Source organism: Taeniopygia guttata, chromosome 11, assembly GCF_048771995.1.
Source record: "Taeniopygia guttata chromosome 11, bTaeGut7.mat, whole genome shotgun sequence".
NCBI lineage: Eukaryota > Metazoa > Chordata > Aves > Passeriformes > Estrildidae > Taeniopygia > Taeniopygia guttata.
Window position 1 is genome coordinate 14,602,501 of NC_133036.1, and position 13,544 is coordinate 14,616,044.

Here is a 13,544-nt window from a genome sequence, read left to right on the forward strand (position 1 = left end):
TCATTGTTGTCCTCCGACACCCTCTTAACTTTTGCTGAAAATCTGTTAAGTGGAAATTACCAATGTTTTCTCTCAGCACCAATCTGTACTGTGACTGAGAGAGAAGTAGCTAAGAGACCAACTTAGTGGTTGAGGCAGGCTGGGCTTCATCAGTCTAAGGATTGGTTTTATTCATGTGGAAATGGGCTGTATCTCAAAGGAAGGCAGACAGGAGTATCCTGAGCATCTCCTTAGTTTCTTACTGCTTCTTCATTTTCTGGATTTTACTCCTTCACTTTTTTTGGTTAGTTATTGAGGTAATGGTGGTGCTTTGAGGTAACAGGGAGTGAGCACAGTGGATGTTGGAGCAGAAAGTGGTTACATCTCTTTTGTCTTTTTGATCTGACCTGGTTTCCTAACTGACAGAAGCTGTGTTGAATTAGGAGGGAGAATCACTGGCATGTTGAAGCACTTGCTGGTGTTCAGGAAGCCATGTGCTTACCTTGGTAGTTGAGTCAGTGGTTAATATTGAAGGGTAACAGAAACTGGGAGGGCACAAAATGACAATCACATTGAAATAGATTGTTAACTAATCCTTCCAATTTTATTTATTAATTTTGTAATTATAGCAAATGAAATCCTCACAAGTTACTCTGATTGCTTGGCTTACCTCGATTTATATTCAAATCTCACTAAAACACATTTCAGCCTTTTCTTAACGAGATGATGAAAAGTGCTATCCCATGGAAGAGTAGGGGACACACATTCCAGCATTACTTGCAGTCACCTGTTTGCTTTTTAATGTTGCTGTTGAATTTGTATTTAACTCAGGATTAAAGTATAAGCTGACGTATTTGAATAAGGATATCTTTAAGCCATGAGTTCTTAAAATTTAAAAAAAATGGCTGCACAGTTGGTTAATAGAGATTTTTAAAACTCCAAGGATGCTGAGTAACGAAGACATTGTACTGCTGTTGACTGGAATCACAAAGCAGTTTCAGAAAGACACACAGAGCCATTGGAGTCCCACTGCATTTGTGGCAGTGGTGGAAGGGGATGGGTCCTCATTCCTGGGAAGAGATGCAGGAGCTGCATGGGTGGTGCTGGCAGAGGGCAGGGAGCTTCACTTGGGAGCCTGTCTGGGAGCTCTCAGGCACGGGCAGTGGCCTTGGGAGTGCTGGTCTCAGGGAAAAGGGGTCAAACACACAGGCCTGCCCTTCACCCAGACAGGGCTGAAGCATTAGGATTTGTTCCCTATGTGCCAGACAGCACTCAAACAGGAAAAGGTATTCCCCATCCTCAGTGGATGCACTGTTTTACCAGGGAGCAAGGCTTTTAAATGCCAGCAAAAACTTGTCACTGACTACCATTTGCTCACAAGTGTGTATTTCAGGTCACCTCTGTGGCTTTAAATGGGGTTTATATTTATTATTTCTGAAAAGCAGGTTTTTGTATGATTTTCAGAGTGGATCTTTTTCACTAAATAAGTGATTGATAATGACTGGATTTTGATCAGGTTTTCTTGGTAACTATTTTTAATGGTCTTCATTGTAAATTTAAAAAGATACTCTGTTCTTTAAGTGTGACTATTAAAAATGAGCTAAAATACAAACCAGGTTTGTTTTCCCAGTTAATAAAACCTGCTGTTAATGGGACAGTGAGCAAATGCCACACTCACACGTTGATATCTATCAGATCAAATCAAAATCTACTGTTTGGCACAAGAGGTAAAAAAACCCACATTGTAATAAAACTGTCAGAGGATCAGTGTCTCCTGCTTTGTAAATAAACATCTCTGCTTTGCCTCAGTATTTCTGTAACATCCGGAGACTATTACCCTGTGCTGGTGCTCTGGTTCATTGACAGTTTCACTTAAACAGTTAAACAATAGTTTGAAATGGAAAATGTTGTGTCCATATTCCTTAGTTCCTTTGTGGGTTTTTCCCCCACCCCTCAAATGTTTTTTGTTGGATATTTTTAATGGCTTTTTCAGTCAGTTGCCTTAGTATTTGCATCTTGTTTTTTATTACACAGGAAAATACCGAACTGCTCACAGACCTCATTCAAAGCCAAAAGTATCAAATGTTTTTGAGGTAGATCTTCCAGCAAATGGAAACGATACAAAAGCAATGGGTCGTTTTCAGTCAGAGGAGGAACTGTGGGCCCGCTTAGAAGAGCTGGAGAGACAAGAAGAGATCCTTGGTGAACTTGACAGGTACAGTGCTGCTGTGGCACAGGCAGGACTGGAATTCAGGGAGCTGTGAATGTGGGGCTCTTGGTACACACAGGGTCTCACCAGCAGGGCAAGTAGCTGACCACACAGATGGAATTCAAATTATCATAGGTAGAAGAAGGGTGGGACATGAACAAAGCATGCACTGCAACGCCAGAGCTCCTAAAATCTGCCTCTGTGCAGTCCAGCTTTCTGTTTTTTTGGTTTTTTTTCTTTAAGATGAAGAGGAGGAAGTGCATTAATTTCCCACAGGCTATGAAAATCCATAGTTTTTCCATGTGGGAGTTACACATTTAATGCTCTATGACATCCTTAGATCTATTCTGATCTGCAAGCAATACATGGGTTGTTAGCCATGATGTCACAGTTCTGGTATTTCCAGTTGGTGTGGGAAGGACACAGTCATTGTTAGAGGGCACAAGGAAGTTGCACTGTCTGTCTAAAAATACTGCACCTGGGTAAAGAAGGTTACATGCAGGCGAGTTCATTATTTTGTATGTTTCTGTCTCTCAAGAGCATGACTTGCCTCTGTTCACATAGATATTTTTCATTCCATAGGATGCCTGATACAGTTGAGACAAATGGAGAAGATGCAACCTCTTCTGAAGAGGAGAAGGAGAATGAGGATAAGGACACAGATGTGAATGGGACATGTAGAGCAGAGGACTGTATTACTCAGGGCAACTTCCATAAAGAATTTGGAAATTCAGACTTGTTTGTGGGCCACATGAATGGCTCAACATATTATCACAGCGATGATGAAGATGAGAGAGATGTTGGAGAAAACTCTGTTCCAACTATTTTTTTCTCTCACACTGTGGAACCTAAAAGGGTTTGTACTTTATTTAATTTTTATCTTTTGCTCAAGAGATTACATAAAATATATATGCTAGATGGAAATGTGAAAACTTTAGATCTGTAGATGTAGTAGAATGCTAGCTGGAGGCATTTGGTTTTTCTTCAAATGATTAACCCCACTGTTTAGATCCTGTCATCCTAAATATGGTATTAAAAAAATGATCTTCAGATGTCTACCTTGCTGTTCTGGCTTCTGGCTGTTGTAAAAGGCAGTGTCCTGTCTAGGAGTTTTTTAAATGACTTCTTACTTGCCTTGAAACTGACCTCTGAACAGCTCAGCTGTTGAGCAGAGCTTGAATAAGCAGACTGTCATATTTTATATGCAAAATATGTGCACATGAGAGCAGAGAAATGCCCCAGCCTAGTGCAAGTGGTAGAGAATAAACAGTGCACACTATGAATGTTACCATTCATACATTTGTTTAACTCACCTATGCTTCCTGGTCCCCACCTGCTTGGGTAAGAGAACATCAGGAATCAGTTGATCTGCAGCCTGGTGGTTGTTGATTTTATGGTCTAGACCATCATTTGTGTTCAATTTTCAGGTAAGAATAAACACAGGAAAAAATACTACTTTGAAATTCAGTGAAAAGAAAGAAGAGGCCAAGCGGAAAAGGAAGAACAGCAGTGGCAATGGCCATGCAGCTCCAGAGCTGCCCAACATCAAAACCCCAGCAGACATCTACCGGTGGGTAATTTACAGTGGAGCTTTCCCCTGGGCAGAACTTCTCCTTTCATTTCTGTCCACCTAGAGTGTGAAACCCCACCTACAGTTTCCTGAAAGAAACAGCTGGAACTGAATTTACTACTTAAAAATGAAAGTTTGTGCCTTCCACACGGTTGCTGTGCTTTTGTATCCATAAAATATTTCTGAGCTTAATGCTTCCTTTTCCAATAGCAATTCTTCATTTACCTGCTTTTTCAGAGCTTCTGAAATGGAGGTAAATTTGCCAGGATGTATAACCTTCTGAAAGGAATGCAGCAGTTATGTTATGTGTTCTGGTTAATTCTCTGCCATTTTTTTCTGTGTTTGTTTTCAAACAGAATTGACCAGACCTACCCCTTGTAATACTCCTGCTTTTCTGGTTATTGATTTGCTGGACTCTGTCTCTTCCTTTTTTGTGTCTACAAAACATACTCAGCTCCTTGCTTGCATAGTTTCTTTTTCATTCTCTCTTCCTGGCCTCAGTCTTTCACTTTCTGTATTCTCCATAAAAGGTACTGCTCACCTGTAGAACACCCACACACAGAGAGCTTGAAAAACAGTGCTAGGCTTAGAGGATTGTACAAAACACTAAGGTGACAGATAGTTGAAACAAGTATTTCGGTTTGGAAGAATAAACACAGACACCTATTGGATTGGTTGATTAAGTGGTTGTGAAAATTCTACTGTATGTTTGTGTATTTGGGCACCTAAATATGTTAAACATGTCACAAAATGTGAAAAGGGAAACCATGTCTTGTAAAGGCAGCTGCTAGGGCTGAAGATGAGCAAAAGATTCTTTTGTGCTCTTCTCCCTGAGTTCTGCAAACTCCATCTTCTGTAGAGATGTATTTCCATAAGTCCCTGATGAATAAAGCTGTTAGAAACAAGTAACAGACTTAAAACTCATCCAGTCATTGGGCTCCTCCTTTATGAGTTTGATAAAATTGGCATTGTCTTCTCATTCTCCTCCACCCACCCTTGACTTTCTCAAGTCATGGAGAGGGAGCACAAGAGCCATCTTTGTCAGTTCACAGTCTGTTAATACTTGAAAAGTGTCTTCCTGTTGATCCAATCTTACAAGCTGATTTTTTAAATTTTGTTTCTAATTGAAAGCAGATTATGACACTTGTCAGGAAAAAGCTCCATCCTTTCCATGTGCAATGAATGTTTCAAGTATTTGTTTTTGTATTCTACATTTGACAAGGACTTAACTCTAGAAAACATTCCCAGATTGTGATCTGATTCTCTTTATGGGAAACAAGCCTGGTCATCATTTATATTACCTTTTTTATAACTTTTTATAACTCACACCTTTTTCTGTTTTGTAACCTTTTTCAAATAGCTATGCATTTTTTGCTGAAAATAAGTACCAACTTAATGTTTGAATAAAGGGCATAACAGCATTCACTCTGCAGAATTGATTCTTGTACACTGGTAAATAAAGTGCCTCTGAAGGTACAGTATTGTCATTCTGCAGTGAAAAAGTTGGGAAAGCACATCATAATTAATTTGTACAAAAGACAAAGCAAGATCACTGTAAATTTGTCATCTGATCCTGAAATGGTTTATTAAAGCTAACATTTTCCTTTATAGAGTCTTTGTTGATGTTGTGAATGGAGAATATGTCCCTCGTAAATCAATTCTGAAGTCTCGAAGCAGAGAGAACAGTGTTTGTAGCGATACCAGTGAGAACAGTGCTGCTGAGTTTGATGACAGACGAGGAGTTCAGAGGAGTATTAGCTGTGATGAAGCCACTCAGAGTGACAACAGCGAAGGCTTCCTCGAGGAAGAGGAGGGGGAGGGGAAGCAGCAGCTACCAAAAAAGCTTCCTCCCTCTTCAGGGACAACTGAGGTACAGTTTTTAATTCATTATTGATTGTTGGCAGGGTTAAAAATGAGAAATCTAATGGCTTTATTTCTTTAAAATAATTTTCTAACTTCTACCTTAGTTTGCTTTAGAAGGACATACCAGGTGACCAGCCTCTGTCACACAGGTCCTAGGGGCAGAGGGGAGGAGCTGCTCATGTGGCTTCCCCAAGACTTGGAGCTCTTCCATAAAGATCCAACAAAGTGGTCACTCACTGGTGTTACTGAAACCTGGGTGTTGGGTCATCCTGACCATTGCACTGCAGGATAGGCAGCAGGATTTTAGACAAAAAGAGGGAAAACTCTACTCTGTTACTGATCAAAGAGGAGAGGTGATTCTCTAACCTGTCTTGCACTACTAGACAGCTAATTTCCAAGGAGTGTTTCAAGTTTAAAACACATAGATACCAGCTGAATTACTATTTTGATGTGCCAATAGCAGCAATTGCCTGGTAGAAGGAGGCATTGCACCCCTTCTCATCCCATTCCAGACTAAACCATTAAGTGATCCCAAACAAATCTGTTTACATGTGTTTGTAAAGTTCAGGGCTTCATCACAAAAGACAGACTGTACGATGTAAGGGAAGATACGCAGTTGCTTAGTGACTGGGTGAATACAAGAATTAAAAGTAGAAATTCGTGGCATAGCATATTCATTTATGTTTTGTAAGAACTTAACACTAATTTTTTTAAACTAGATGAAACTTGAGTCTTCAGTAGTTCCCAGTGCAATGGACAAGTTCAATGAAAGCACTATTTTTGCAAAAATTATTTTTGACAAGAAATGAATTCCTCATAAAAGCTATTGTTTATCACCATTTTTCATGCAAACAGCTTCAGATGAATCCAGGCAGGATGTGAAGATTCATGATGGAAAATTTATCTGTGGAGTTAGCACTCCACATTGTATACTTCCTGGAATATATTTGCTCTATTTTTATAAAATATCTAAGTACACTTTAGATGTTACCCATCAGTCTATTACCTGGATCTGGCATGATTATTCTCTACAATGTAATGTATTTTCTAAGCAACTGAAGGAGATTGAGCAAAATGTTCCAGTCAGATGTGCTTCCCTAAATGCTGTTGTTTTGCTTTTGGTTGTTTTTGTGGGTATTTGAAATCCATTATTTCTCCATTACCATTTGCAACACACTAACTTTTTTTATTTCTAATTTTAACACCATCACTTAGTTTGTGCTTTGCTTACCTGTTTTTGAAAATGAGCTTCTTGTTAGATTAACAGAATTGTACAGGCACAGCTTTAGGCACACTTGGGCTACTGGAGCAGAAAACAAAAAAACACTGCTTTTTTTGTAGGTCCTGCAAGAAGAGAATGGCCTGTTTGTTTTGCTTTGTCTTTCTTGGTAACTGAGTTATGAAAAAGCAGAACTAAGCATAGTGACTAAATCTGGTGTGCATTCCTTTGTGCCCAGCATGAGCATCAGACCTTGGATGTGAGCTACTTCCCCTTGTCCTTGGGCATTCTGAATTCTCTGTTTTCAATACATAGTGGAGTGATTTGTTCTTAAATATGTTTATGAAAAGTAGTTTTGAACTGCTTGTTTTCCAGGAATCATGGTCATTTCTTTGCTAAGTTGAAAAGGGTTGTCACATAATTAGCTGCGTATAAATTACAATTTTTAAACATTAGATGTTTTTATTAGGCCTTTTATAGAGAGAAATAGTTGGAAGCAAGTTTGCTGTTCTCTTAAATATAAATGGCTTTCACCATTTTTTGATCATATTTGGTAGGGAGAAAAGAAGAAACAAAATACGTGCTTGCCAGTTCATATGCAATGCTTCAGCTTAATGCAATTAGAAGATACTAAGTCATAAAATGACATATAATGGAAATGCTGACATCAACTTTGCAAAGTCTCTCCATTTCTTATCCAAAATAAAACCGTGTATTACATCAGCTGTTTTATTTCTTGAGCATGTGTCAGTGAGGAAGCGAATTTTTACATCATTTATGCCGTAGGAATGAGATTAAGTACTACTTTTAAGATACTGTCTTTCATTCAGTCATCCTTGAACAAGCTATATTTTGAGGTTAATTACAATGTGGTTACTTATGCAGGCAACAATCATTGATTTAAGGATATTTCTTTACTTTTGATTAGAAGAAATAACAATTCTAATCAGGCTAATATAGGGTAATGACCTTATGGGCATAGCTTCACATTTGCATTTTATTAGCTCATTCTGAGTATTCTCTTCTGTTGTAGGCATTTTCTGGAACTGTCATAGAAAAGGAGCCTTTGTCTCCCTCCTCAGTACCACACCCAGTCCTCGCTCACCCCGTGCTGCCGACCATTCTGGAGCGCAAATCAGAGGAACTTTTGTCTGACGCCCCAGAAGAACCTACCAAGAGGATTTCCAAATTCAGAGCTGCCAGGATGCAGCAGACTCAGTAGGTGCTGCTGAGCCCAAGCACGAGCACTCTTGCCTGCTTTCACCTCTCTGGAGATGATATAAAGGCTTCTCCGTAGCACCCACCGTTACCAGGGTGTCCTGTGGTAATTTGGCACCGTTATCTCCTCAACGTTTACTGGCAGCATTAGGAAAACAAACAGTTCAGTGTTTGAACACTTGAGTATTCATCTTATTTTGTCGGTTTCCCTGTGTGCTGTCAGCACCTTTGTATATGTTTGCCTTATGATAGCAGCACTTGGGTTCTTTTTCAAAAACTGTTCCTTACATACATTGTTTTTGTGTTTAAAACTAAATACAGGCAGTTTTGTGCCAGCTGTGATGTTCTACATACCATATGGACCATTTTAAGGAAACTTTTCACATTTCAAATAGATTCACCAATTATATTACATTACTTGCTTTAGCATTTTAAGACACACTTGTATTCACATTGCTGTAGGTTTTGCAACTAGGTGTCTGCTAAAAGTTTTTTTCCTTCTTTCAAACCTCTCTGATATCTCACTGTACAGGTCTATAAAATGCCAGGTTCATGTACATTGCAGGGAAGTTTCTTTGATGGAAAAGGGTATTTTGTAAAATTAAATTTTCAGTAAAAAAGCTGTGAAACTCGTGTGGCTTTTGTTGCTTTACTACTAATTTGGAAGCTCCACGGAGGTTTTTATTTTGAACTCGCATTTCTAGCTTGAAGTGTTTACTACCACATGGACATAAAAGCAGTCCATTCTCTTCTGCCATTGTGTTTTAACCTCCTGCTAATGAATGTCCATGGAAATTGAATGCTCTTAAGGAGAGAAGCATAAACTCAGACTCTTGATTACAAAATCTCCTAGTTCTTTTGTATACTCAGAAAACATTGTAATTGTCTTGGGAATGCCCAGAGGGAGTCAGTACTAAGGAAAAATGTCTTAATGCTTCAGCTTTATTTCAAAATACAACAGCACTGCAGCACTCTGGGTACAGTTTGGTGTATCCTTCTCATGACTGAGAGCAGTCCTGGCTTCAGGATTCCCTGCCCAGCAGCTCCTTCCGATCTTCTTGCCATCCTCTTGTTTTGCTGACACAGCTTTTGTTGTTGGAGCCACCCCTTGAGTGATAGTAGGTGACAGAGATGGGCTTTAAAAATAAAGTTTTGGGTTTGGTTTAATTTTTTTTTTTTCATTAGTGTGTGGGTTTTTGAACCTAGTCCGTTTCCTAGTCCCTCAGCATTTCTGTATCAGCATGTCTGTATCAGTTAGAGGGGTTGTATGGTGAGCAAGCACAAGGGAAAATGTTGGCAGAGGGCATGGGGAGCTGGAGTACCTTAAACTGATGGTGCTCTCCACCTGACACCATCAAGCCACAGCCTAAAACATGAGGCAGGAAGACTTGGGAGGACTGTGACTTTGTAAATGGGCAGCCTCAGCCATCAGCATCTGATTTTCCAAATCTTGGCAAGCAGCTAACGCTGTTTCCTCACCTTCCCCTAAAATAACTGTGCCTTATAGGCAGATCCTTTGCTCTCAGATCACAGCAGATGAGCTCATGGTGTGGCTTTGGAACAGAATCACCAGCTCCCCCTTGTCTCAACGCTCCTCTCTCTGAAAGGGAGGTGGATGCACTGGAACTCCTCTTTCTGAGGTGACTTTTAAAGGGAGCAGAGGCACTCTGTGGAACCCTGCTGTCTCCTGGTAGGAGTTTGGGGAGCCACAGTGGTTTCATGGGCAGAACACTCTGGCCAACACTCCTCCTGCAGCCCACCACACTGGGGCCACGTTTCCCCTCGGGACAGAGCAGGTTGTGTTTGGTGCAGGAGGAGCTGCGGGGAAAGTTGTGCGGCCCTGCTGCAGCAGCTGCGAGGGGGCAAGTGCCGCTCCCTGCGCAGCCCGAGAGTCACGTTGAAAGTGTTAATCATTAACTTGATTCATGCTCAAATGCAGACTTTTTTTTTTTTTTAAAGCATATTGCATTAGTACTAAAATAAGCCATCAATGCCAGTCCACCCTCTATTCACGGCTAAATATTTAAAGGAGGTTATTTATAGCTTCTTTAATGAATTCTTGGCTAAACAAAATGAAATTATGTCCTAGAAAAGTAGAAGCTATTTTGTAACCAGAACAGTGCAACTGTAAAATATAGTTCCATGAATATGTATTTTAAATAACAAGGGGTTGAGATCCAAGACTACCAGACATGGGTAATTAGAGGAAAACTGAGAGAAAGAAAGAAAGGGGGAGAGGGAGAGAGGAAAAAAAAAACCCTTTAAAAAGATTTATTTAGATATCTTCTGAAATACTTCCCGCTTCCAGTTACTTCAACAAACCAAATGCCCCTTGTCACCATAGATCAGTTTCAAATCAAAATTAATTCTTTGCTTGTTTTCTTTTTTTCTCCCCTCCCCTTTTTTCACGTCTCTGCTCACGAGAAAAAGTAGGATAAATGCACCTTGGGTTTTAATGAATTATGGCCTCAGTTCAGGGAAGCATCCTTACTCAGGAATGCACTTTGGCATGTGCTTATGTCTCAGAGATTTTGTAAAGAAGAATGGATTTAACCACATGCTTAAAACTAAGCACATGAGTGTTTTCCCTAATAGGGAGCCTGAGTGTGTCTGTGCCTTTCTGCAGTATATTTAATTGTCAGAGGGCTCGCAGGCTGGAATGAGCCTTCGTCTTTCCTCCCTTTGCTTGGGCTTTAGCAGCAGACTCACTTGCAGTGCCTAGAGCAAGAGAGATGGCTGTAGGCGTTTTATAGAATGTTTACAAACACCAAACAACAACAAAAAAAATGAAGTCTATCAAAGCAGATAAAAATCTAAGCAGCAAAAAGCAATCATGTGAAGGCCTGTCTCTGTGAGGAACAAAAATTTGCTTTCTCTGCAACACTGGAGCCAAGAAGTGCTGCAGGTGACCACCAACACATGGGTGAAGTAAACACGGGATGGAGCAACAGATACCCAAATTGTAGGTGGGGGGGGCTCCTGGGGGTAAATTAATTTTCATATGCCTTTTTGACCCCAGTGGATTTTATTAAGTAATAATAAGGGTACGTATCAATTCTGAAATTCCTTTGGTGGCTGCCGAGGGCTCTGGGCACGGGGCTGAGGAAGGGCTGCTGGCTTTCCCAAAGGCTTTTTGGCGTGTCCTGAGCAGGAAGGCGGCCTGGCTGGTCACCGGTGGCACGGGAGCAGTGCCAGGTGGGGACACGGCCTGGGGACAATCAGCCCTCTGCGCTAATTGCATCAATCAGGCTCCGCAAATGACCCGTCGGGGGAAACTACCGCTCTTTAATCTTAATTGCCCTCAGGTGCGCTGGGCACCTGGCCGCGCCCGAGCAGGGGCAGTGCGGGGACAGCGCCGGTGGCACCGGGGGTCCGGCTGGCAGAGCTGCGGGAAGGAGGAGAGGATGCTGCGGGACGGAGGAGAGGATGCTGCGGGACGGAGGAGAGGATGCTGCGGGCTCCGTGCCGGGACGAGAGGCCCGTCTGGGCTACCTGGTCCGCCTCCCTCCTAAGGTGAGCTGCTCTTCGCGCTTTCCACTGCTCGCTTAGGGCATCTAAAGCAGCGGATTTTTGGATGTCTCACGAATGTCTAACCCAGCTGTTTTGGCTGTTCATTTTAACTAAGTGATTTATGCCGCAAAAAAACCGAGCTGGGATTAAAAGAAATCAGATGCGTGCGTTTGGAATGCAGCGTCTCTGTGTTACAAATAGCTCCTCTCTAACCCACATTAACCCCACGATACGTGAATTTTGCCAACTCCCGCCGCGTCTTTTAAATCGAGCCCAGCAAATCATTCCCGGGTGCGCTGAGAGCCTTTCCCTTCCCTTTCCCTTCCCTTTCCCTTCCCCTTCCTTTCCTTTCCCTTCCCCTTTCCCTTCCCCTTTCCCTTCCCCTTCCTTTCCCTTCCCTTTCCCCTTCCTTCCCCTTCCTTCCCCTTCCTTCCCCTTCCCCTTCCCCTTCCCCTTCCCCTTCCCCTTCCCTTCCCTTCCCTTCCCTTCCCTTCCCTTCCCTTCCCTTCCCTTCCCTTCCCTTCCCTTCCTTTCCCCTTCCTTTCCCCTTCCCTTCCCCTTCCCTTTCCCTTTTCCTTTCCCTTTTCCTTTCCCTTTTCCTTTCCCTTTTCCCTTTCCCTTTTCCCTTTCCCTTTTCCCTTTCCCTTTTCCCTTTCCCCTTTCCCTTTCCCTTTTCCCTTCCCCTTTCCCTTTCCCCTTTCCCTTCCCCTTCCCCTTTCCCTTTCCCTTTCCTTTCCCCTTTCCCTTTCCCTTTCCCTTTCCCTTTCCCTTTCCCTTTCCCTTTCCCTTTCCCTTTCCCCTTTCCCTTTCCTTTCCCCTTCCCCTCCCGTCCCCTCCGCGGGTGCGCGGCCGTTGCGCGGGCCGCGGGCTGCAGTGCGGGCGGCGGCCGGGAGGGGGCGGCGGCGGGCGCGGGCGCGGAGCGCTGCCAGTCAGCGCTGATTTATTATTCATTTGTGTTATAGGTGGGGTGTGCAGACAGTTACTGTAATAATTACCCGGACTGGAGCGTTTCCTTGGCAACCGGGGTTTTTTTCTCCATTCATGCTGTTGCGGAGAGTACGCCTGTAAAGCATGACATTGCTGTATTCGGGGGTTTGTTGCCCTCCCGCTGCTCCGGGTTTGAGGTTAGTTACAGCATCACAAGGTGCTCTCGAGCATAAAAAGCTCAGGCTGGGATTAAAGCACGCAGGGAACGCTAGCGCCAAGTCTTTCCTTCCGCTGTCTCACTTTTAAGTAACAAGGTTATAAAAATGCAAATGCCATCTTGGGGTTGTTAATAACTAATATTGGGAAGAATTCCTGCAAGTTGTAAAATTTTTTTTTTTTTTTTTTGTAAACAAAACCAAGCCCAGGTGAGGCGGCTCCTTGTATTTTACACCGGTCTTGTGGAAATAATGTTTGCAAAAAAGGGACTTGCTGCTTGATCCAGCCTTGCGGTGTTTGGCGTCATAAATCAATGGGAACTGCTCCATGCGGCTAATGATAAGGTGGTATTTGTTGTTTATCCTGCTTTATGGTAATGGTTCGGGAGGAGGAGGGTGCTGTGTCCTTCCTGAAGGAGCAGGAGTAATCTTTGGTGTGGTAACAGAGTAACAGAAACCACATCTATTATCAGAGATCTATAAATGAATCATATTATCCTACATTTTTAGGCTTACTAGAGCGCTCATTTTCAGAAACTTACATCAAGCACCGTGCAAGGATGAAAAGTAGTATTTTTCCATCCCTGCTGAACGAGGCAGAAGGAATTCATGATGCAATCTTGCACCGAGATGGGGAATTTTCACCCTTTAAAATTTCGAAGTAAGATGCTAAAACATGATTGCATCTGGAAGGATTGTAATCTGCCAGCAGCGTGCTCCTCTTGGGAGGGTGGGCTGCGGATTAATGGGGCGACCCAGGGCTTTGGGATCCCCACTTGTCTATGAAGTTATCTCTTGGAAAGGTTAATGATAATACTAAAGTACAACCAAAAA

At 42.2% G+C, this 13,544-nt stretch overlaps 1 protein-coding gene across 1 annotated transcript in view; it reads left to right on the forward strand.

The window, feature by feature from the left end:
* URI1 (URI1 prefoldin like chaperone) overlaps positions 1–8,687 on the forward strand; it is a 41,028-nt gene extending 32,341 nt beyond the window's left edge. Inside the window, exons 7-11 of the mRNA XM_030282038.4 lie at positions 2,014–2,194; positions 2,771–3,044; positions 3,616–3,758; positions 5,370–5,628; positions 7,874–8,687. Coding sequence (XP_030137898.4) covers positions 2,014–2,194; positions 2,771–3,044; positions 3,616–3,758; positions 5,370–5,628; positions 7,874–8,062 — 1,046 coding nt within the window. The 3' untranslated portion in view covers positions 8,063–8,687. The remainder of the gene's footprint in view (positions 1–2,013; positions 2,195–2,770; positions 3,045–3,615; positions 3,759–5,369; positions 5,629–7,873) is intronic.
* Positions 8,688–13,544: the final 4,857 nt, after the last annotated feature.